Source organism: Carassius auratus, chromosome 34, assembly GCF_003368295.1.
Source record: "Carassius auratus strain Wakin chromosome 34, ASM336829v1, whole genome shotgun sequence".
In the NCBI taxonomy this organism is placed as follows: domain Eukaryota; kingdom Metazoa; phylum Chordata; class Actinopteri; order Cypriniformes; family Cyprinidae; genus Carassius; species Carassius auratus.
The window spans coordinates 19516939-19539775 of NC_039276.1; the positions used below are offsets into that span (position 1 = coordinate 19516939).

Here is a 22837-nt window from a genome sequence, read left to right on the forward strand (position 1 = left end):
TCAAAGGAAGAAGACGACAGGATTTATAAAATCTATCCACTATGACAAGAATACAGGTATTGTTATCTGAAGGAGGGAGATCCGTTATGAAATCCACCACTAGGTGTGACCATGGGCGATTGGGAATGGGCAGAAGATGGAGCTTGCCTGATGGAAGATGGCGAGGGCTTTTGGATATGGCGCAGTTAGTACATCCATTCACGTACCTCCTGACATCCGAGGCCATTTTGGGCCACCAGAAGTGTTCCTTCAGCAACAAGAGGGTTTCATTGACCCCCGGGTGACCAGTGCCAAGTGATGTGTGAGCGGAGTGAATGAGTGGAGTGCGCCGTGTCCTGGGGATATGATTACATGATATTGATGTCCCGTCGGGCAACCGGGTGGGGTGTTGGTAGTTGGCTCAGTAGGAGGAAGAGTCTCAGAGGACCAGGTAATAGGAGAGACAATGACACTTTCAGGAAGAATGGTTTCCGGAGTTTCGGGATTCTCTTCAGGAGCGTAGCATCTGGAAAGAGCTTTTACGTTTTTCACCCCTGGGCGGTATGAGATGGTGAACTGGAAGCGGGAGAAAAATAACGCCCAGCGGGCTTGTCTAGGATCGAGTCTTTCGGCTAATCGAAGATACTCCAGGTTCTTGTGATCTGTGAGGACCAGAAAGGGGTGTTTGGCTCCCTCCAACCAATGCCTCCATTCTTCCAAAGCTAGTTTGATGGCCAACAGTTCCCGGTTGCCAATGTCATAGTTAACCTCCGCAGGGTTGAGTTTCCGGGAGAAGAAGGCGCATGGGTGGAGGTGGCTGGGATTCCCCTGCTGCTGAGACAGGACCGCTCCCACTCCGGTGGTTGAGGCGTCAACTTCCACGACAAAGGGTCAGTCAGGAGCGGGATGGACCAGGAGTGGGGCAGTCGTAAAGGCCTTCTTAAGGGTATGGAAGGCTTCTGTGGCGGCAGGAGTCCAGGAGAGAGATTTAGGCTTATTGCGGAGGAGACTGGTGAGAGGACTGGTAATGGTACTGAAGTTTTGTATAAACCATCTGTAGAAGTTGGCAAAGCTAAGGAACCGCTGTAACTCCTTGATGGTGGTTGGAGTGGGCCAATCCTTGACGGCGTTTACCTTCCCCTCGTCCATCTGGATGCCACTGCTGCTGATGTTGTACCCAAGGAACTGCACTGAGGGCTGATGGAAGGAGCATTTTTCGGCCTTGAGATACAGATGGTAGGCCCTCAGGCATTGCAGGACCTCCGCAACATAGCGCTGAAGTTCTGCCAGGCTCCGGGAATAGATGAAAATATCATCAATTTAGACTAATACGAACTTGTGGAGGAACTCCCGAAGCACCTCGTGGATGAAGTCCTGGAATACTGAGGGGGCGATAACAAGTCCATACCGCATCACACAGTATTCGTAGTGACCAGTAGGGGTGATGAAGGCGTCTTCCACTCGCCCCCTCACGGAGATGTACCAAAGCAGCTGGGACAAGGGGAAGTGGGTACCTGAACTTCACTGTAATATTATTGAGAGCCCGATAATCAATGCATGGTCTCAAACCTCCCTCCTTTTTCTCAACAAAGAAGAAGCTCGAAGCAGCAGGGCAGGTAGATGGATGAATATAACCCTGAGCCAGCGCCTCCTTGATGTAATCCTCCATGGCCTTCTCCTCAGGAATGGATAGGGGATATATCCTTCCCTTAGGCACTGGTTCACTCGGCAGCAGATCTATGGCACAGTCCCACAGCCGGTGTGGAGGCAGCTTGGAAGCCTGTTTGGGGCAGAAGAAATCACTGAAGGGGGCGTAGTAGTGAGGGATTGCGATGGACTGGTTTTCCACTGCGCTCTCTGTAGATGTTGAACAGACTGGAAGAGGTTCAGGGGAAGGTGTGGCTGGAACTGGACAACTGGAGATGCAGGTTTTGAAACTGGCATCGCCCCACTTCTGGACTTCGCCTGTCTTCCTGGAAATAACGGGGTTGTGCTGCTCCAACCATGGGTGCCCTAGAATCACGTCGGCGGTGGATTCCTCCAGAACCAGCAGATGGATTTTCTCATGGTGGAGTAGTCCGGTTTGGAGGGATATGGGACCCAAACTATGGCGCATGCATCTCCTGCTTAATGGTTTGCCGGTGATAGTGTAGACTTGGTAGGCTGACAGCATTGTCATGGTAGCGAGCTTGAGCTGACGGCAGAGGGTGCCGGAGATGAAGTTGCCGGCTGACCCAGAATCGAGGAGGGCAGAAACTGTAAGAGATATGTCAGCGGCAGTAAGTGTCACAACAGTGGTGAGTGGTTTCATTTGGTATCTTGAAGGAAGAATGGCACTCACCATGGGACGAGGAGGACGGACGGGGTATACATCAAAGGCATGCCCCGGGGCTGCACAGTAGAGGCACAGATTCTGGGCCAGCCGTCTTTGTCGTTCAGCCATAGAAAGACGATAGGAGTCCAAAAGCATGGGTTCACTGGCTGGTTCTGGGGAGCTGACGGCATCTGGTCGGCAGAGTGGCATAGGAATACGCATGGCCCTGGTGCTCTTCTAAGCATGACTGCATATGAGTGGCGAAGCGGATGGACAGCTGGATGAATCGTTCTAGCCCGATGGTGTCCTCGTATGCAGTGAGATGTAACCGCACTCGAGGTTCCAGTCCCTGATGGTAGGTAGTCAGTAAAGCCTGTTCGTTCCATCCACTGGAGGCCGCTAGAGTCATAAACTGAAGGGCATATTCATTGACAGACATTTTTCCCTGTTTGAGATTATACAACTTCTCACCAAAGGAAGAGTCCCAAGCTGGTCTGCCGAAAACTTCACGTAAATGGTCGATGAAGCTAGAATAAGACTGGATAACTGGGTTATTTTGAGTCCATATAGAATCTGCCCATTGGGGATGCAGGTGTAGCCGTGAGTGTTCTTCGGAGTGCATCAACCAGATCTTGAAAGTTTATTAGACAGACACAAGCAGAGGAGCAGGTAGTGAAGGATGAGTGAGAGGATGGATCCATGCAGGCTGGGTGAAGACGTCCAGGGATGAAGGTGAACCACACACACGCACACTGGGGATCTGGGTCTTCGGAGAATCGCTGGAGAGAGGTAAGTAGAAGAGGGGTTAGTCCTTAGAGTAAGCATACAGGTATTGTCATGATTCTGCCCTCGTGTCCTTGATTTTTCCTAGTCTTGAGGCAGGATCATGACAGACCCGTGTTTTGTGTACAAGCGCATGGCCTTGTCTTTGGGCCATGTGCTTGTGTTGTCTCGTTCCCTTGCCCCGCCCCCCTTGTTAACCTAGTCGTGTCTTGATTGTCCTATCTGTAACACCTGTCGTGTCTTGATTAGTACCCCTATTTAGATCTCCTAGTGTGCTCTGTCTTGCGTCGGTTCATTGTCATTGTGATTGTACCTCAACTGTGTCCTACAATTGTGATTGTGTGTGAGATTGTGCTGTACCCGCTGAAGTCCTTGTATTACCGTGAGTGTTTGTAGTTAGTATTTAGAGTCCTTGTTTATCTTCTCAGTCCAGTCCTGTTTTAGTTATTTAGTCTTTACCTTGCTCCGTGTTTTCCCCCTCGTGGGTTTTGTTTTCCCCTTTTTGTAATAAACCCTTTGTTTGAGAATCCCTGTCTGCACCTGAGTTCCTCCCTTACCAATACCTGACAGAATGAACCGACCACCAAGGAACTCAGCAGACAGGAGGCAATGCTGGATGGCATCAGCCAGCCAGCGAGATTGTTTTGAGGGCTCTCGCCTTGTGGTGTTCCGGGGGACCAGGGGAGGTCGTTCCGGAGCGAGCGGGCGAGAGGAGGAGCCCCAGAGGTCCCCACCTACCCAGCTGCCGGCGATCCCGGAGGGTCGTGTCCTGGCCGTGGCAACCCTGGGGGGTCAGGCAAGCCCCTCCCAGAGTCCTGAGGTGCCCTCCTCAGCCAGCAGTCTCCCCATGAAACGAGGGAGACGGTTTTCATGGGAGTCAACTTCTGAGTCTTCGGCTTCCGAGACTGCCCTGCCCGAGACCAAACTCCCCCAACCCGCCTCTGACCCAGCTGTGGCCTCTGCACCGCGCCCAAGGAGGAAGAGGAGGAAGAGGGGGCCTGCCGGTCCTGTGACCCTGTCTCCTCCCGTGCCAGCAGCGGAGAGCGCTGGCGTGCCCGTGCCAGCAGCGGAGAGCGCTGGCGTGCCCGTGCCAGCAGCGGAGAGCGCTGGCGTGCCCGTGCCAGCAGCGGAGAGCGCTGGCGTGCCCGTGCCAGCAGCGGTGGGCGTTCCCGTGCCAGCAGCGGAGAGCGCTGGCGTGCCTGACCCAGCAGCGGAGAGCGTGCCCGAGCCAGCAGCGGAGAGAGCTGGCGTGCCCGTGCCAGCAGCGGAGAGAGCTGGCGTGCCCGTGCCAGCAGCGGTGAGAGCTGGCGTGCCCGTGCCAGCAGCGGTGAGCGCTGGCGTGCCCGAGCCAGCAGCGGTGAGCGTGTCCGAGCCAGCAGCGGTGAGCGCTGGCGTGCCCGAGCCGGCAAAGAAGAGGGCGGTATGCAAGTCGGCAGTCGTGAGAGCGCAGGAGAGTGCCGCGGCCGACTCTGCAGCAAAGACTTTAGTTCAGTGTATCTCATCTCGTAAGGAGATGCCAATTGTCTTAGCGGCTAAAGCCTTTTCTGATTATTTGTCTAGTCTTGTCCGTATCCTAGAAGTCCCCGTCAGTCCTGTCTTGTCCTCAGACCCTGTCCCCAGAAATCCCGAGTGTCCTGATGTTGTCTCCCCGTGTCCCGTAGATGTCGTCTCCCCGTGTCCCGTGAGTGTTGCCCCGTGTCCTGCTGATGCAGTCATGTGTCCTGTTGATGTGGCCCCGTGTCCCGTAGATGTCCCGTGTCCTGTTGTCCCCCCGTGTCCAGTAGATGTTGCCCCGTGTCCAGTAGATGTTGCCCCGTGTCCAGTAGATGTTGCCCCGTGTCCCGTAGATGTCCCGTGTCCAGTAGATGTTGTCGTCCCGTGTCCAGTAGATGTTGTCCCCCCGTGTCCAGCTGTCGTCTCCCCGCGTCCCGTAAGTCTTGCCCCGCGTCCCGTAAGTGTTGCCCTGCGTCCCTTGTCTGCTCCTATCATGTCCCCTGTCAGTTGTCCCGAGACCCCTCCCCGCCCCTCACCACCCAGACCTGCCCGTACCCCCCGTCGTCAGCCTTCGTCCTGTCCTCCTAAAACTCCTGCCCCACCCACTCACCCTGGTCTGTCCCCCATGAACTTTGTGGTCCCGCCTCCTCCCCTTCCCTGTTTGTTTTTTTTGATTTGTCACCCTAACCCTGCCGTCGTGTATTCATGTCTGCCTTTGTTATTATTTGTCATGTCTTGTTGGTTTGTGTCGGTGTCCCAGTCTGTCATGTCAGTCGTGTCCCGTGTTTGATGTTCCCTTGAGGAGCGTCTGGAAGCCGCTCCTTAAGGGAGGGGTTCTGTCATGATTCTGCCCTCGTGTCCTTGATTTTTCCTAGTCTTGAGGCAGGATCATGACAGACCCGTGTTTTGTGTACAAGCGCATGGCCTTGTCTTTGGGCCATGTGCTTGTGTTGTCTCGTTCCCTTGCCCCGCCCCCCTTGTTAACCTAGTCGTGTCTTGATTGTCCTATCTGTAACACCTGTCGTGTCTTGATTAGTACCCCTATTTAGATCTCCTAGTGTGCTCTGTCTTGCGTCGGTTCATTGTCATTGTGATTGTACCTCAACTGTGTCCTACAATTGTGATTGTGTGTGAGATTGTGCTGTACCCGCTGAAGTCCTTGTATTACCGTGAGTGTTTGTAGTTAGTATTTAGAGTCCTTGTTTATCTTGTCAGTCCAGTCCTGTTTTAGTTATTTAGTCTTTACCTTGCTCCGTGTTTTCCCCCTCGTGGGTTTTGTTTTCCCCTTTTTGTAATAAACCCTTTGTTTGAGAATCCCTGTCTGCACCTGAGTTCCTCCCTTACCAATACCTGACAGGTATGACCTTGTCGCGAATGTGACCGGACAATGACTGAGTGCGTGTGTGTGGTTTTTATGGTGCTGAGGTGATCGGGTGGTGATGAAGATCAGGTGGATGTGATCAGTATTCCGGTGAGGGCATGCGTTGTGATTGCGTGGAGGTGGAACCTGGCGTGTTTGTAACACCGGCAAGTTACGATTAAAAAAAAAAAAGAAAAAGAAAAAAAAAAAGGAAAGTTAATAGTTCAGCTAGGGCCCATTAAAAAATTCAACATTTATAGTAAAAACATTGTTAAAATTTTCAGTTGTAAAAGTCAGTAATATTTTTTAAAGGAAATTAATACTTTTATTCAGCAAGGAGGCATTAAATTGGTCAAAGGTTACAGAAACTACAACGTTTATTATGTTACAAAAGATTAATATTTCCAGTAAATTAGGTTCTTTTTAACTTTTTTATTCATTAAAGAATCCTGGAAAAGTGCATCAGTTTCAATGAAAAAATTTAGCAGCACAACTGTTTAATGTCATAATATATTTTAATGATTTCTGGAATATTGATGCTGAAAATTCAGCTTGGCATTACTGTAAAAAATTTCATTTTAAAACATATCAGTATAGAAAAAAGTAATTTTATACTGTAGTAATATACAAAGCTTTGGCAAACAGAAAACATCTTACCAACCAAAACCTTTAAACCGTTTTGTACACTCAAATGGATTCAAGAAAAATGTTACTACTTTTTACTTGATGGTTACACTACGTGACATTTGTCGAATTATTCACTTTAAATATTTGTTGAAAATATATTAGTTGTTGTCTATATTATTTCCTTCGCATTATATATTGACATGTTTGCTCAAATTCACCAGCCCTAATTATGACTGCTGAAAATGATGTTTCTTCCTTGGCAAATGTTTAGTCGACAGTAATTGGCTTTCCTGAGTTTGTTCACTGGTTGCTGAAAGTGGCGTGTGGCATTATTATTATCTCAGGCCTACAGTTCTCCTCTCTGCGTTGATGGAGGAGGTCTTAACACACCCAGCTGTCTGCGATCCATCTTAAACTCATATAGCACACATGCATGGTAGTGCGTAGGATAAAGAGTAGCTCAATAAGCTCATTTCCGTGTCATTTCATCAGAACAGTATTCAGCATCACTGGACATAAGATGTTTGTTTATCAATGGAAGCTAAGGGTTGCAGTGCAGTGATTGACGGTGTTTACTGTTCTCCTCTTTCTTCTCCTGTCCACAGTCTCTTATTTTCGACGAGGTGGATCTTTCAGATGCCAGTGTTGCCGAAACAAGCACAAAGAATGTCAACAACAGTTTCACGGTAAGCAGCCTTTTCCTTGCTTTATGTCAACACCTGTGAATATCCACACTCTACCACAAACACATTAGTTGTGTGATATTGAGTATAAGTCTCATAGCAACAAGTCAGTCGGTTTTACTAGTGTCGAGGTGAAAGTGTGTCGTTTTTGTGCTGGTGCTGTCTTCAAATTGCAAGAATTTTGGACTGTTTTCGACACGGGACACAAATATTTTATTAATTATAGCTTCTGTACAGTCAGGCAGTTAGCAAGTTCAGTTCATTCCCTAACTCAGTTATTTATCAAATCATGTCAAATCTCGGTTATCCTCCACCATTTCAGAACAGATATATCTTCGAAAAGGCTGGAAAATATCGAACTATATTTAAAATTAATGAAATTACAAACATAAAATTTTAACCCTGCTGCAAGAATCTGCAAAAAAATCTCTTTATATCTTTTTTTTCCTCTTTTGGAAGCATTATTGTAAATTTTTCTTGTGCTATTGGAATAAATGGGAATATTTTATTTTCTGCAGTCTTCTGTTCTACACTATAGAAGTTTGCAAAGACTACAACGACTTACGTTCAGAGAATTATTAGAAAATCCATGAAAGTGACTTATTTTATACACTGTGAAACATGCAGAAGTTGCCCTCGGGCACACATTGTTGTGCTTTTCCATGGTATAACGTATTTGTGAGCAAGTAAACAAGTGTCGTCAGCTGAGATCAAACGGGCCGAGGAGCAGCGACTCTAAAAACTGTGACCCGCTCCCCAGGCTCGGCTATAAAAAGAAACAACGGAGGGACAAGAAAGCTCGGAGGAGAACGAGGGGTTATTTTTAGCAGCAGAGATGTTAGTGCTCCACTGAGCATGCTTTGGATGATTTGATCGCTGGCGTATTGTTTAACAGTGAAGGGAGCCGTGTGTAATGCACGTGCTCTGAGGTGCTTGCTACACTCCGCCTCCTTCAACAAATGCTTTTTCCCTTCTGAAAAAAAGAAATCACCCACTGCCAAGAAAAACAACAGATGCTCATTATACTTATACATTATTGAGAGGCCCATGTTGAGGCTTTATTTTTTAGAAAAAAAAGCATGTGTTCTTGTTCTATATGTGAGGTGATCTGCAGATTTCAGAAATACATTACACACCTCCGAGCATGCCATTCCTACTAAAAACGTCTTTGAACGTTTTGATTTCTTTGATTGAGAGATCACTGGGTTTCATGCTCTGGAGAATTCCCTGGAAAGCAGTAGACATGAGCTAAAGTCTCCATCTGCCTCAGTGCACTCAAATGGATTTCCCTTGAAATTTTCTTTTCTACAGCAGCCACCTTTTCATAATCCAGAGCCACTTTGGGCTCCATCTTTGCTGTATTTTTCTCAGTGTAGCTACCTACTGCTTTGTAGTCGTGCTGTGTTTTTTGTTCTTCCATTGCTAAAAATAGCTCACAGCATTGTGCTTTTCTGCACAAGAGAGAGAGAGAGAGAGAGAGAGAAGTGATCTGTCTGCTGAACAAAAGGAAATCCTGGAGTGATGTCACTCACAAACACCTCCCGGTGGTGAAGGGCTGCAGTCAAGCGGAGAGCGAGTGAAGGATACTGGAGGACGGAGGCACAGCGAGTGATGAGGGATGATGGGAAGAGGTGAACGCTAGCCTGCTCTCCTTAATGACTCTCTTCTGCTTGACTTGGCCAGCGGTCTGGAGCGAGCTGTAATGAAGCCTAAACACATGCGACATCTTTAAGAGTGCCACTTGGCTTGCAGGAATTGCTCTTTATTCGTACATCGAGATTTGTGCCTGTGTGTGGAAGCTTCCACGTGGAAGCGCTCAGTGTGGCGGTGCATGTGACAGTACATGTGTCTCCGGTGGGCTGTTCCTTGAGCGGTGGAGGGTTCTGCAGCAGTTGGGGAGGGCGAGAGCAAGCGGGAGAAAACAAGCTTCACAAACACACTCCGAGGCATCAGCTCACAGAAGCAGCAGTGCAGTTGAGAGCGGATCGCTGGTGAGTGCACCACACACACACACACACACACACACACACAGCATGTGCATGAATAATGTATCCCGATGAGTGTCGCATGACATCTGGGTTCTGCTCGCTACCAGAGTGGAAACCTGTCTTTAGACTCTGGTTGAGCTCTCTGTGAGATGTTGCCTGCGTGGGTTTCGGAGCATGTTAGAGGAAAGGCAGGACGCTGCACCTCGAGGTACACGTGAGGGAGGCAAAGCTTCTAGAAGCAAGTGCTTTCCATCCCCAGCTCTCGAGAGCAAGACTCCATTATCCTCAGTTGGCATCGGCTTTTTAAAGTTTTTAAAGAGCTGCACACAAATGGATTTGTCATTTTGTATGTATGCTGCTAAGTTTTGATGGCGCAGACTGATGCGTCTCATATCGTGGGATGGTACGGATTTGCAAGAGAATTATAACAGCTTCAGTGCGCCATTTAAATGAGTTTATGTTATTTTCTGGATGTTTGCATGTGCATACTTGACGCAAAACGTGATCACAGATTATTATTTTTTTTATCAGATTTTAGGTTAACATTTTCATGAACGTATAAGGGGAAAGTCTATCTTAGGTCGATTTTAATCAAGGTACATTTTTCACTCTAGTACTTACAGCAGACACACTGAATTAAACACAAATGTTGAAGTAAAAGTACTAAAACAATATTTTATTTTAAAACATACTGCTGGATTTTATACAATTTTTACAGTGTAGTTTAAATGGCAGTGTCTTTTTTCGATTAATTTCATTTTATATTTTTTTTTTACATCTTTTCCACATTTTTTCTAAAAGTGTTCATTTAGTCTCTTCCATTTGTTCTACGTAGTTCTGACAATTATTGAGACATGCCTAATCATGAAAACAGTGTTCTAGAATAAAAAGTTCTAGATGTAATTTAGTTTGTCACACTGAGCTTTTTTTTTTTTTTAAAGACAAAGCAGAATTGTTTTCTTTGTAAACGGCGAAATCAATGTGAGACACTTTATCCGCAATGTTCTGACTTATGTCACTTATTTCATGATGAATATTTTTATAAAGTCAGGTACAGCACACCAAATCGATACAGGAACAATGATAATCAAATCTACAAGATAAAAGCAAACTGATCCTGGAAATATTATTCTAAAATGACATTGTTGATTCGCCACTAATGGTCTTTTGTAAGGGAAATGGGCCTGACACGTCTGAGATTAAAGTCCAAAAATAGAACAAGCTCAATCTAATGAAATAATAATCAGTTTTGTCCAGAGGGAATCCGCTGGGTCGCTTATGTGAAATAATGTTGACTTCAAGGGGTACGTACAGGGAGCACTTTAATTAGACGCAGTATCTCTTTCCTGTGGTGTGAAAACACGGTGTACCAGTGCAAACTGACAGAGATAATGGATCCTGTATTGGCTGTAGTTAACCTTGATGGAGCAGGTGCTTCTAACGTGTGACAGCGATCAGACAGCTAAATATTATGCCTGCGTTTTCCTTTATTTATGATGGATTACCTTATCTGACAATACTGTGTATGTTCACCATAGTTCATTTTTAATGGTTTTTAGAAGAACATTGTGTGCCTGTATGTATTTGATGGAAAATACAGGTAACAAAATATTATTACAATTTAAAAGAACTGTTTTTATATTGATATATTTATTCCTGTGATGCAAAGCTGAATTTTCAGCATCATTACCCCAGTGTTCAGTGTCACACGATCCTTCAGTAATCATTCTGATATGATGATTTGATGCTCGAGAAACATTTCTTATTATCAATGTTGAAAACAGTTGTGCTGCTTCATATTTTCACGGAAACCGAGATACAATTTTGATGAATAAAAAAAGTTAAAATGAACAGCATTAATTTGAAATGCTGCAACAGTATATACATAGAACTGTATTATAGCTATGTGTATAGATAAATTAAAGACATTTCATCAGTAGGATTTTGTTTAATTCTCAGTGTATTCTAGGAGGATTTCAATTTAATCCTTTTAGGATTATTATTTAGAAATTATTGTAAAAAACAAAAACAAATTAGTTGTTATTTTAAAGAGATATTCCTATCTTATCTGACATTTAAAATTATTTAGTTAAAGCATTAGTTAAATAATATATTTACATTGCCTGACCAAAAGAAAAAAAAATTAAATTAAAAAAATACTACTAATAAATAAATGAATTATAATAAATGATTAATTCATTTAGTACTGGGTTTGTGGCTTCGAAATTACTTTATAGCACCACCAAAAAAAAAAAAATATTGCTGATCATGAGGAGGTTTTCATTGAATCCAGTGGTGTTTTCTTCCAGAGCTTCAATGAAGGTTTGATCTATTGACTCTAGAATGTTCTACTGTGTCATTGATTAGGTCAGACGTTAAATAAAGCAGCATTTGTCTCACACGGATGCTCTCTTAGAAGCCTCTGTGTCTCTGCTGTAGTATTCTCTTTCCCAGGACAAAACAGTCAGCCCCCTCACTCAATCTCATTGGTCTGAGAGCCATTCTTTACCTCACTGCTGCTTTTTCAAGAGCTACTCCTTTGACCAGTTTCTACCAAAATGGTGCTGGTTCTCAATTTGGTGGTTTTGCTGGTTCTTCAACCTATGTACATTTCCATTGACTGACATATAGTTTGTAACATGGCCACACATATACACAAACGAACAGTCCTGCAGAGTTGCAATGTGCAAATTATATATGTGTATAAAAATCAGCAAGGTGTGGTCGAACAACAAGTCAAAAAACTTTAACTGGAAACCCCATATAATTAGGCTGGTTTTAGATAGTTTTCTGGTTCCATAGAAGATATTTATGTAGAAAGCACTCATGTGATCTAGACGGAGTACATACAACCACTTTTAAACCACTTAATTAAAAAGTACATTTAGATTGCTATATCAGTGAGAAAAAGCTAGATTGATTAGATTAAGTTTTATTTCAGTTTTAGTTATTTTATCTTTACTTCAAGTAACATTTATTATGGAGTTTGTTTCTGCAACTGTGCAATTTTTATTTTACCTAAAAATAAATCAAAGTAATAATCTACTATTACTGGTTTTGCCAACATTTTTAATGACAACTTGGTGTCATTTAATTGCTTTTTACAACATTGCAATTCTCTAAAACGATCACACTTATCAGCTTGTCATTTGTTGGATAACTAGTTGACTAGTCGACCATTGTGACCCATCCCTTGTATGAAGACCCAGAACGGGTTTCAGATTGGGCACCCCATCATTGTAAAATAGTGAAATCTTTTTTCTAGTTTGTCTAAACTCCATTTGAATGTAATCATGAACTGCAGTGATGGCGCACAAGAGAAATCACTCAGTGAGGTTGCCATGTCCTCAGCATGAGCGCTTGAGGAGGCTTTTAGAGTAAGAGGTTTGCATGGATGAGCTGGGAGTTGCCCGTGTTTGACTGTGTAAGGGAGAAAGATGAATACTAATGTGATTACTGCATCATGGCCGGGCATGGAAATTGATAAGTATGTTTTGGCAACAAAAATGAATCAGATAGCTCTTTAAGTAATAAAATCATAAGCCTGGAAAATTCCAGCAGCTCTTTCCGCAGCTGACAGTGCAGCCTGGACAGTGTGACTTCTTTATTTGTTTTTGTAGAAGATACGCAGCCTCTCATGCTTGTGCTTTAGATCTGCAGTATCTATGGTGAACATATAAATAAACATGAAACTGTGCTGCGCTACACCGCAGCTCTCGGTCCGAACTGCCCTTCACAGCTCTGCTCTGTACTGCTAAACATGCCTTAAAGACCACTTGTCATTTACAAGCTAGTAAAGGACAACTGAAGCCTTACATAGCAGCTGCGCGGTGCACTGGCACAGGGTGGTATTTACGAAGGAGGCTTCCGAGATGCCAGTGTGTTCCTCAGATGATTGGAGGGCCGCCAGAGACACTCAATGCTTCAGATGACCTTATCTGGTTGGACAAAAGAGTGAGCTTAAAGGAGGTTATTTCATGACTGATAGAAATAAAACTGCAAAGCTTGTTCTTATTTAGCATTTATGCGATGTGAGTTGTCATTTCAATTTGGATTTTGAGTTCAGTACAAATTGACTGCTTCTGACAGCACTTGTGGTGAAATGCTGATTGAGAAAAAAATATTTCAGAATCGTATCATTTATTTATAAAATACATAAAAAATGCAAAAAGCTATTCGAAGTTATTTTTATAAAAGAAAGTTTTTTTGTGGCATACAGTCAAATATTTCAGGGTGATACAATTTTACTAAAGAAGCTCAATTGACAGAAAGTCATATGGTACAACCAGCACTATCCAGAAACATGCAGAAATCTTTTTAATAAAGCAAGACATTTTAGAGAAGGGCCCTTCAGAGCCTTAATACTGTGTCTCAATAACTCTCTATGATAATTTGACCTTTTTTATGACATGGAAAGGTCAATTCTGGTATAATGTCATGTGGCATGACACTCTGAAACCATGTGAATGAGTTATGTTATGTTATGAGTTATAAATTAGTAATTCACAAGATATTCGTTAAAATCTATTTTTTTTTTCTTGGAAAATGTATTCAATATCTTATTTCTAAAATAATGATTAAGGTGTGTTTACTTGTGTATTTAAATAAAAATAAAAATTAAATTTATGCATTTAGCAGACGCTTTTATCCAAAGCGACTTACAGTGCATTCAAGCTATCAATTTTTACACATTAAATAAATAATAATAAAAATTTGTTTAGTTTTTATTTGATATTTGATAGACACCACATGACATACTGTATTAGTATCTTATGACTCATTACATTTAAGCATTTCTCAAAAAATTTGTTTCAAAAGAGGTTTCCTTTTCTTTATCATGGCCTCAATTTTATTTATTTTTTTGTCATTGACCTGAACCTGGACATATAATAAAATATTCATTTAAATATCAATGTCAGTTTTTTATGTATCACTATTCAAAATAAGTTGAATTGAAATTTCTAATCAGCATTATTATGCCTCAAAATCACTCCAACAGTATTGAAAAAATAGCAAGCCGTGGATGAAGCGATCTTCACCTGCCGTTCAAATGGCAAACATAATGAGCTACAACGTTGGCATTCACATTACTCTGTTGCATTTGTAATTCTCTCTCAGCACCTCAGCTGCTGTTAGTGGATATCTTCAGCTACAGCCACTGTGTCTTCTCAAAAGGAGATTGTATGCCCTTGTGTTACAGTGATAGCGTTGTTTATTTGGTAACCACACCTCTGAAAAATGTAGTATCCAGCTAGGCTAAACCTAATTAGAGATGTTTCATTCCCTATCATGCTAGATGGTTGTGGCTGGTTTCCCAAAAATGAGTGAAGCAACTTATGGTTGAGGCATTAATAACCGAAACATATGGTTTTTATCTATTGCATCCATTTGAGCTCATTATTGCAGCCAGGAATACAAGTTTCTTTTACAGCTCTTTATAAATAGTTGAGAACATTGTCACTTGTGATGACAGCTCGCTATAACTGTGAAGAATAGGAACAAGCATATATTATAACAGTGTTTTAATGCAATAATTTCGGTCAAGCATATCCCAAGAAAGATTTTTCTAGACAGAAATGAGACTAAAGGAGAGCAAATGGAGATTGGAGATGTGTTCAACAAATATCTGAACAAGTTTTAAAACAGTGCTCAGATTTGTTCATTTGAAAGTCAGACCTTTCAATGTGAACTCAAAACATTTTGCATCAAATTTTCCAAGCAAATAATCTCAGCTGTCTGCATTCATTTTATTGTTTTTATCTAATTTGTCTGTTTTAATTAATATTTTCAGAAATAGACTACTATAAACTAGGGATAGTTCACCTAAAAAAGAAAATTCTGTGAACAATCCGAAATCCATAAGACTTTTTAATTCCTCTTCAGAACTCAAATCAGTATGAAGCCTAAGCAATTTTTGTCTCTCCATTGAAAGTCAATTCCACGAAAACTTTCACACATAAGCTTTGATCAATGAACACACACAGAGCACACCAAAAATGCTAATCAAAAGCTTGACCTTAATTGCATGATGTTGAGAATAAGCCCCATCTTTTGAATCAAGTAAGCATATTTGAGATTCTGCTTATCACATACAGTGAGCCCTATGTATGTGTGATTGTTACGGTCTAAGTTTGTCTAGGGAAGACCACAACAGAAAATTATCTGCAGTCGCACAGTGTCTCATCACCAACCAATTTACTTTCTGTCTTCCCTAGACTAACTTAACTATTACAGAAATCGGGGGCTCGTCCGGGATACTGGTTCGATGGAGCTTAAACAAGGCACAGAATTCACACAGCAATGGAACCTACGGCTCTGGACGTAACAGTGATCAATATGAATAAAAGCCTAAACCTTTTCATCATATAAAGAGATTGTGTCTCTTCAGGAGACTTGGATTAAACCACTTGATTCATATGGAGTAATTTTATGGTGTCTTTATGAACCTTATGAGCTTTGAAAGTTTGGTGGAATGTTCTTTCAATGGAGAGACAGAAATCTTTCAGGTTTTATTCAAAATATCTTCATTTGAAGATGAAGTTGAACAAAAGTCTTAAACTTTTGAATGACATGAGAGTGAGTAAATGATGGCAGAATTTTCATTCTCAGATCTCAGTCAGGCATATTGAGCTATAAAAGAGCAACATCTGAGGATCGAAAACCTGAATCAAAATTGTAAATTGGGAATTCCCACTGTTTTGTCCTGAGATAACTGGGCACCAAATGTCATATTTTGCATTGAGCATTTATAAAATATTGTAAATCTAAAAAGAAAATGACCTAAATTAGTCTTTAAACCCAAAATGAGAAAATGATTTCTGCTGGAATCTGTGTTGTTGCGGCGCAGGTGGTAAGCTATAATTCCCTTAAGACTGTAACACCTGCTTCCCCATGCGCTTTAGAGTGAGAACAGTTATCGTTCTGCCACGTGCCGCCAGTGTGTGGAGATGTTAAGGGTGGTGTTATCAATAAATTATAGAGGTATTAAAAGCACAGAGGCTGACTCGCATGGAGGCTGCCCCTCTTATGAAACAGGCTTTTAGCATTTTCCCGGGCACGCCGCCTGTCAGCTTAAATGTCGCACAAGCATCCGAAATGAGTCGAGAGGAAATGACCTGAGGGGTGGAGGTGGCCGTTAAAGAGGAGTAGAGGAGGAGGCGAGGAGTAGGGGGACTTGTCCCAAGCCTTGTCTTAAAGAGTGGGAAGGGGGAGATATCACTGTCAGTCGCAGTCAGTAAGGCAGGAGGGTGAGACGCTCTGCTCTCATCTCCCCGGATCTCTGTCTTCCTGTAGGTAATTACACCGTTCCGAAGGCTTATCCTGTGCGCCGAGAACAGGAAAGAAATGGAGGACTGGATCAGCTCGCTGAAATCGGTTCAGTCCAGAGAGCATTACGAGGTAAGTGTGCAGTTTGACTTGAGTTGCATCTTGAACTATGGGTCTGCACGTTTTTTTTTTTTTTTTTTTTTTTCAGACACACTTCCTTGGAAATAAGAAGCTGAATATGCATGTCTTAGAATCCCCTTAACTCTTTCCAATCAGGTCCTGTGTATTTTGCCATGCTTTGGGTGTTCAAATCCACCTTCTAAACAGACCTACTTTCGGATTTCCTCGTCTCTCAGAATGAAATATTATGCATAAATAGCATGCTATCCATTTAAAATAGTTCTGGAAAAAGAGAATTTTGCTGTTTGTTGTTGCTAATTCGTCAAGTCTAATTTTGCATGTGGTGGCTTTTAGCAGCTGCAACCAGTAAAGGAAAGTGTGGACTGCAGCATTGAGTGTTGACTGTATGCCACTTTGATATAAAATGAAGATGGTTATGTAAGACTCTCAGCCCCCGTGTTCTGCAATACCATACCCAGAACTCCAGCGCTCTGCTGGCACCCCTGACTGTGGGGAACCATCCTCCCTGTTCAATTGTTTTAACATTTAAGACACATCAAACGGACATCTGGCCTCGTAAACCACTGTCCTGTTGCATTAGGGTGCTGCAGGTAGTTACACATGCCTGGAGCACAGGAGGAAACCTGTTGTCAGGGAGAGCCGCGGTGTGATGTTGCATGCAGGAAGTTTGCGTGCCGTACATCTGCTGCTATTAAATGTGTGTCAGTCTGTGTGTTTTGCATGTGTGTGTATATGAGAGCTGAAAAACATAGCCTTTATTTTAAGGGCTCTGAACAAGTCTTATCCTGGCGCTATCAATTTGTCTTAACTTCTCCTTTGCTAGACGGCACAGTTTAATGTGGAACATTTCTCAGGGATGCACAACTGGTATGCCTGCTCCCACGCTCGCCCTACCTTCTGCAACGTCTGTCGGGACAGCCTCTCAGGGGTCACTTCTCATGGCCTCTCTTGTGAAGGTAGGTGACTGCCCATCTCTCTCTCTCTCTCTTTTTCAAACCGGTATCTCGGATAATCCCTGTATGATTATGGAACTGCTTCGCTCAGCTCACTGTCCTTCCCCAAAGGTGCCATATTTTCATCAAAGTTGGTCAAGGGTGGTCAGGAATGGCTCAGGGCTGCATTAGAGTGGGTTGCACTGGTCAGAGCTACAGTACTTAGTGCGGAAGCACAGCTAATTGAGGTGGGGAAAAGATCTGAACGGAAACAAAATGCAATAATAAATCAATACACTGATGCCAGGTATCTGTCATTTATTTGTTTAATTTGATCTGCAAGGTTATGATGTGTTTGCTTTTTATATGAAAATGCACATGAATCAGATGAAAACGGTTGAGATTGGAGATATAAAAATCCTTTTCAAACAGGTATCCTGAACACTTCACCTGTCTGCTGCAGAATCATTTATAGTCAACTTCAAACACCAATTACAGCCTATTGTGCTTTGGTAATCTGACATATTTTGAGAAAAATAGGATATTCCACAAGAATGGGCTTATAGAATGAGATTGGATTTTATCTTTCTGGAATTATTTGGATCTTATGAAGGGGAAGGACTGAAAAGTAACTGGGTAATCAGGGTTTGCCTGGTTAACAGGGATGTTAATTTAGCCTATTAATAAGTCGCATTTTATCATTTCATTCAGAAATAGGCCTAATGCCGATACAAAATGTTTATAAACATTATAATAAACACTGTAAACATAGCTATGCTTTAGTTCCCCTCAGTCCACAACAAATCCTTTCAATTAAAAAAATAACATAAATGAAAAATAACCTATAAGAAATTATAGCAACATAAACGACAAGCCAAAGCAAATTAATTTAGGCTAAAACAAAACTGAAAGCAACATTGGGTTTCTCATTCGACCCATAATCAAATGTTTCCGTATTCGTGATGTATTTGAATGCCAAATTATTATTTATTATAGCCTACTTCACTCGAGTTCCAATATCCACGTGAAACAAAATGTTTGCATAACATCATGGCGGTACGGTGATAACACTTAACAGCACAGGTTTTACTACATATTTAAACCGATAAGTGTGTTACAGACTGACTGTATTTTATTATGATAATGAACAGGCTGCATTGTCAAAGTAGCAAAGCTTAATTTTGTGTGCACATGCGGCGCCAGTGCAATCACTTTATTTTTTTCCCAGTGGAAACAACTTCTCCATTTAGTCATAAAGATAATCGGAATTGTGAACTGTTTGGCTTTATTTGTGTACATTCACAATAAAAACAAATCTTTGTGCATAAAATAAACCTAAAGTAAAATAGTATGCCACTTTTTCTGCCATCTGTTTCCTTTTTAAATTTATCATATAGGCCTATTTATTTGCTATATGAACCTATCTTTATTATGATTTTTTCCACTCACAGAAGCATTTCAGGTGCATGATGTGATATGAAGACCATGTGAATCCACAATCTTTTTGTTTTTTTTAATGGGTCACAGACACTTATCCTTTATAATTTAATTCAGTTCTAATTTGAAATAATCTTGTTGGTTAACGGTTAATAGCTAATCGATTAACGAGCATCGGTTTTCGGTTTTAACTGATGGTAGTTTTATTTATTTTTTTGTAGCATATGGATCATGACAAATGTTGATGTGTCAATGATAATAAAATAATACTTATTATATCATAGTTTTACCAGGTATTTATTTATTTATTAATTCTAATATTCCATATTTTCCACAAGGAGTTCTAATATAGAGTGATCAGATGCATGGCATTTACTGTATGCCTCAAGTGACTGGCTTAAAATGTTATAAAGATTAAACAAATTAAAAGACATTTTTCTGAAATAACATGAACCAGTGAATAGTACACAATATGAACATGCTTAAAGAATAAAAGGCTAATGAAATAAATAAATGAATGAATCACATCCCCTAAAACCCTTCCCTTGTACATTCTTGGAATTTGTACATGCTATTTTCTATATATTTTTTGTTTTCATATAAAATCTTGATGTTGAAGTTTGTGGCTATTTTTTTAGTTATTTGTCAACTACACACAGAAGCACCTCAAGCTAAAGTACATGCTGATGGGTTAAAACATGCTCAATGAAAATACTGCATCCGGGATCATGCATTATGCATTCAAATGGTGTGACATCATGTGGAAGAGAGTGCTAATTACTTTCAGAGATATGCAGATGGTGCTCATTAAACTCAACTGACTGTCATTGGCTCTCACATAGCAGGAAGTAAAAATAGTAAGCCTATCACTCACTCCTCAGTTTTAATGAGAAATTCAAGTGAATCCTGCGCTGCTTTGTGAATTATACAAGCCTCATTATTATTGTCATCCAAATGTTTCCTAATGTTGATTTTCCAACATAACATCAAGATGCCATTTAGCAGGACAGTTTCCCTGGGGTCACGTTGCATTAGGCAAAAGTGTACTTGTGCGGTTGTGTGTGGTCGCATTGGTCTAGAGGGATAATTAAAGAGCACTTTCCATTGCTGTTGTCACAGGGTTTGCCTTTCCAACAAGCAGACTCACTCCTGAGTATTAATTACTATCCACTGTGGAAAGATGATCTAATTTCTTTCAACAGACTTCTCATTACTATCCACTTGGTTTCACATTGAAATTGATTTTGTTTCGGCTATTCGCAGACAATGGCATTAGATGGACTACTGAGTGAACAAGAAAGATTATTTACAGAACTGATCCATCAAGTCCTGGATGCTGATTCTAGCACAGACACAGTATGACTCTGGACTGTTTGTTCTGTGGATGGCACTTAATGCATCTGATTGATAGAATAATATTTCTATAATACTTTATTGTTTTATAAAATGTGTTAAACTGTAAATACATTCTGTTTTTAAATTGCATCTAATCTAATTTAATCCTTTAAATCCTCCTGATATATTTCTACACAAATGTGCATTTAAATTATGACATGCTTGTTTTAAGCACTTTCATATTTCTTCCTGTCTTTTTGGCTTATTGACAAATGCAGGAAGTATTTTAGGTATTAGGTTTTCTTGATGTATAGTAGCAAGCATGCACCATTATTTCTTAACCATATCATCTTATTGACTTCCACAGTGTAGTTCATTGGTAATTAGTGCATATTCTTGTAAAATCAACTCAAGCTGGATTTTGTAGTCGAGTCCAGCTCATTCCAGTCTGAGTCCTGATAAAGACCTGAGTTGGTTGAGTCTGGTTAAGACCAAGACCAGAAGAGGGTTGAGTCTGAGTCCAGATCAGGACTAGATGATGGTCGAGTCCAAGTCAAGAACAATACTTAAAGAGATAGTTATCCCAAAAATGTAATTACTAACCCTGATGTCATTCCAGACCTGTAAGACCTTCATTCATCTTCGGAACACAAATTAAGATATTTTTTATTAAATCCGAGAGTTTTTGACCAATTTTATGAAGCTATGAGAATAATTTTAATAATAATAACTACTTTATTCAACAATTTCTTCTTTTCCATGTTAATGCTGATTTATATTCGACACGTCTGCAAGTTGGGTGCGCGTGAAAAACATGGCGTCATCACTGTGTTGGTGAAAGGTCGCTTTGAGTGCGCGCAAACTCATTTTGCATGTCGGTGTGCACGGAATTGTTTTGTAACTTTCTGCGCAGCTCCGAATCCGAAGATGCACGAGTTCAGGGCGATTCTTGCCAAACATGCACGCCTGTGTCGGTGTTTGTGCGAAACAGAAGCAGTTTGATGTGAAGTTCAAACTCCATCAGGTGCTTTTGACGGAAAACAATGCCTAGTTTTTTTTTTTTTTTGCATAGTTTGTCCAAGGCTTTTAATTGTATGTTTTATTTTTATTGTATAAAATAGAATTAGAATTCATTTAGATATAAATTATACACTGTTTGCTTAAAGCTGTCTTTTGTTTAATGCGAAATAAGGCCAATAGTTTAAGATTGTTTTAAGTTTGTATATAAAGAAATGATTATTTCATCAACTCGTTCATCAAAAGACTTGTACTGGAAAATTACTTCTTCTCACCGGTGATTACCGGTGATGGTTTTAGAGGACACATACTCCTGTCGTATCAAAGAATAGTACAACGGCGAACGCGACAAGTATAAAAGCCTAGTCTATTTGGGAAGGTGCGTGCGGGCGTGCGCAGTCAGCGGAGGCTCACGAAGTGGAGCCAGGCGAAAGTATAAATCTCGCTTTCATGACAGTAACACAATGGCTCAGTTCATCTGGGTTCAACATTATAAGATTATAACATTAGCTCCTGCGTCAGCAGCACTATACGCAGTATAGAAAGAGGGTTCAGTCCAAGTCAAGATTGAAACCAGAACATGGTCAATTTTAAGTCCAGACCGAGAACAGAACAGGGTTGAGTCCAGGTCAAGATAGAGACCAAAAAAAAAAAGGGGTTGAGTCTTGAGTCAAAAATGAGAACTGTAGTGGGTCGAGTCAGAGTCAAAACAAGAGTCCAAATGCTCCTGAGAAGACCATGACCCTGAAAATATGATCATGGACTCTAAATTTAATAATGTTGCCCCAACAAGGCACTGAGGATCAACTTTGAAACAGGATCACAAAGGCCAGACTTCAGTGGTCAGCGGGTCAGCAGCATATGTTTTGATGTTTTGTGTTTTGAGCTTCTTTACTAGCTTCTCCAGCTAGTTCTGACCAGTTTGGTCCAGCATGAGAACTCCTGCAGGTCTACACTATAGGATTTTCAGCAGGGTTCACCAAGTTGAGAGACTTAAAGTTTAGAACGATCATTGCTGCTTATATTTCACCTCGATTTCCTGCAGCGGCCAATCAGTAAAGATTGATGTGAGACTTGGGCCCCAACAAAAGAGGAAAACTTAATATTTCTCACTCTCTAATTTGACAGAGACATCCTGTCCATTAGCAGCGCATGGTAAACAGTCTTGCGTTCACTCTGCATTACTGAATTGTCTGTAAATGGTTTGCTAACAGCCCTGAAAATGACATTAGAGTGATTTATTGGAGATTGTTTTCAGAGCCATGTGAAATGGTCTGAGTGTAGACCAGCTCTGATTACAAGATGAGTGTGGAGGGAGATGAGGCGCTCTCTGATTACCGTTATGATTCTCTGAAGTGGATAAGCACTCTCTCGCCTCGTCTCAGTGGATGAGGCTCCTCGTTTATTATTAAGAAACAGCTTTGTAGAAAGTGGAAATTCTCATGGTCTGACATACCGTGAGCACTGAGCTTCCTTTCCAG

The 22837-nt window shown here is 41.7% G+C and overlaps 1 protein-coding gene across 5 annotated transcripts in view; it reads left to right on the forward strand.

Annotated features, from left to right (window-relative positions):
- LOC113053464 (diacylglycerol kinase eta-like) overlaps positions 1 to 22837 on the forward strand; it is a 75680-nt gene that overhangs the window by 25759 nt on the left and 27084 nt on the right. For all 5 annotated transcript variants that reach the window (XM_026218516.1, XM_026218513.1, XM_026218515.1 and 2 more), the window contains 3 exons: positions 7163 to 7243; positions 16522 to 16626; positions 17459 to 17591. In XM_026218516.1, coding sequence (XP_026074301.1) covers positions 7163 to 7243; positions 16522 to 16626; positions 17459 to 17591 — 319 coding nt within the window. The remainder of the gene's footprint in view (positions 1 to 7162; positions 7244 to 16521; positions 16627 to 17458; positions 17592 to 22837) is intronic.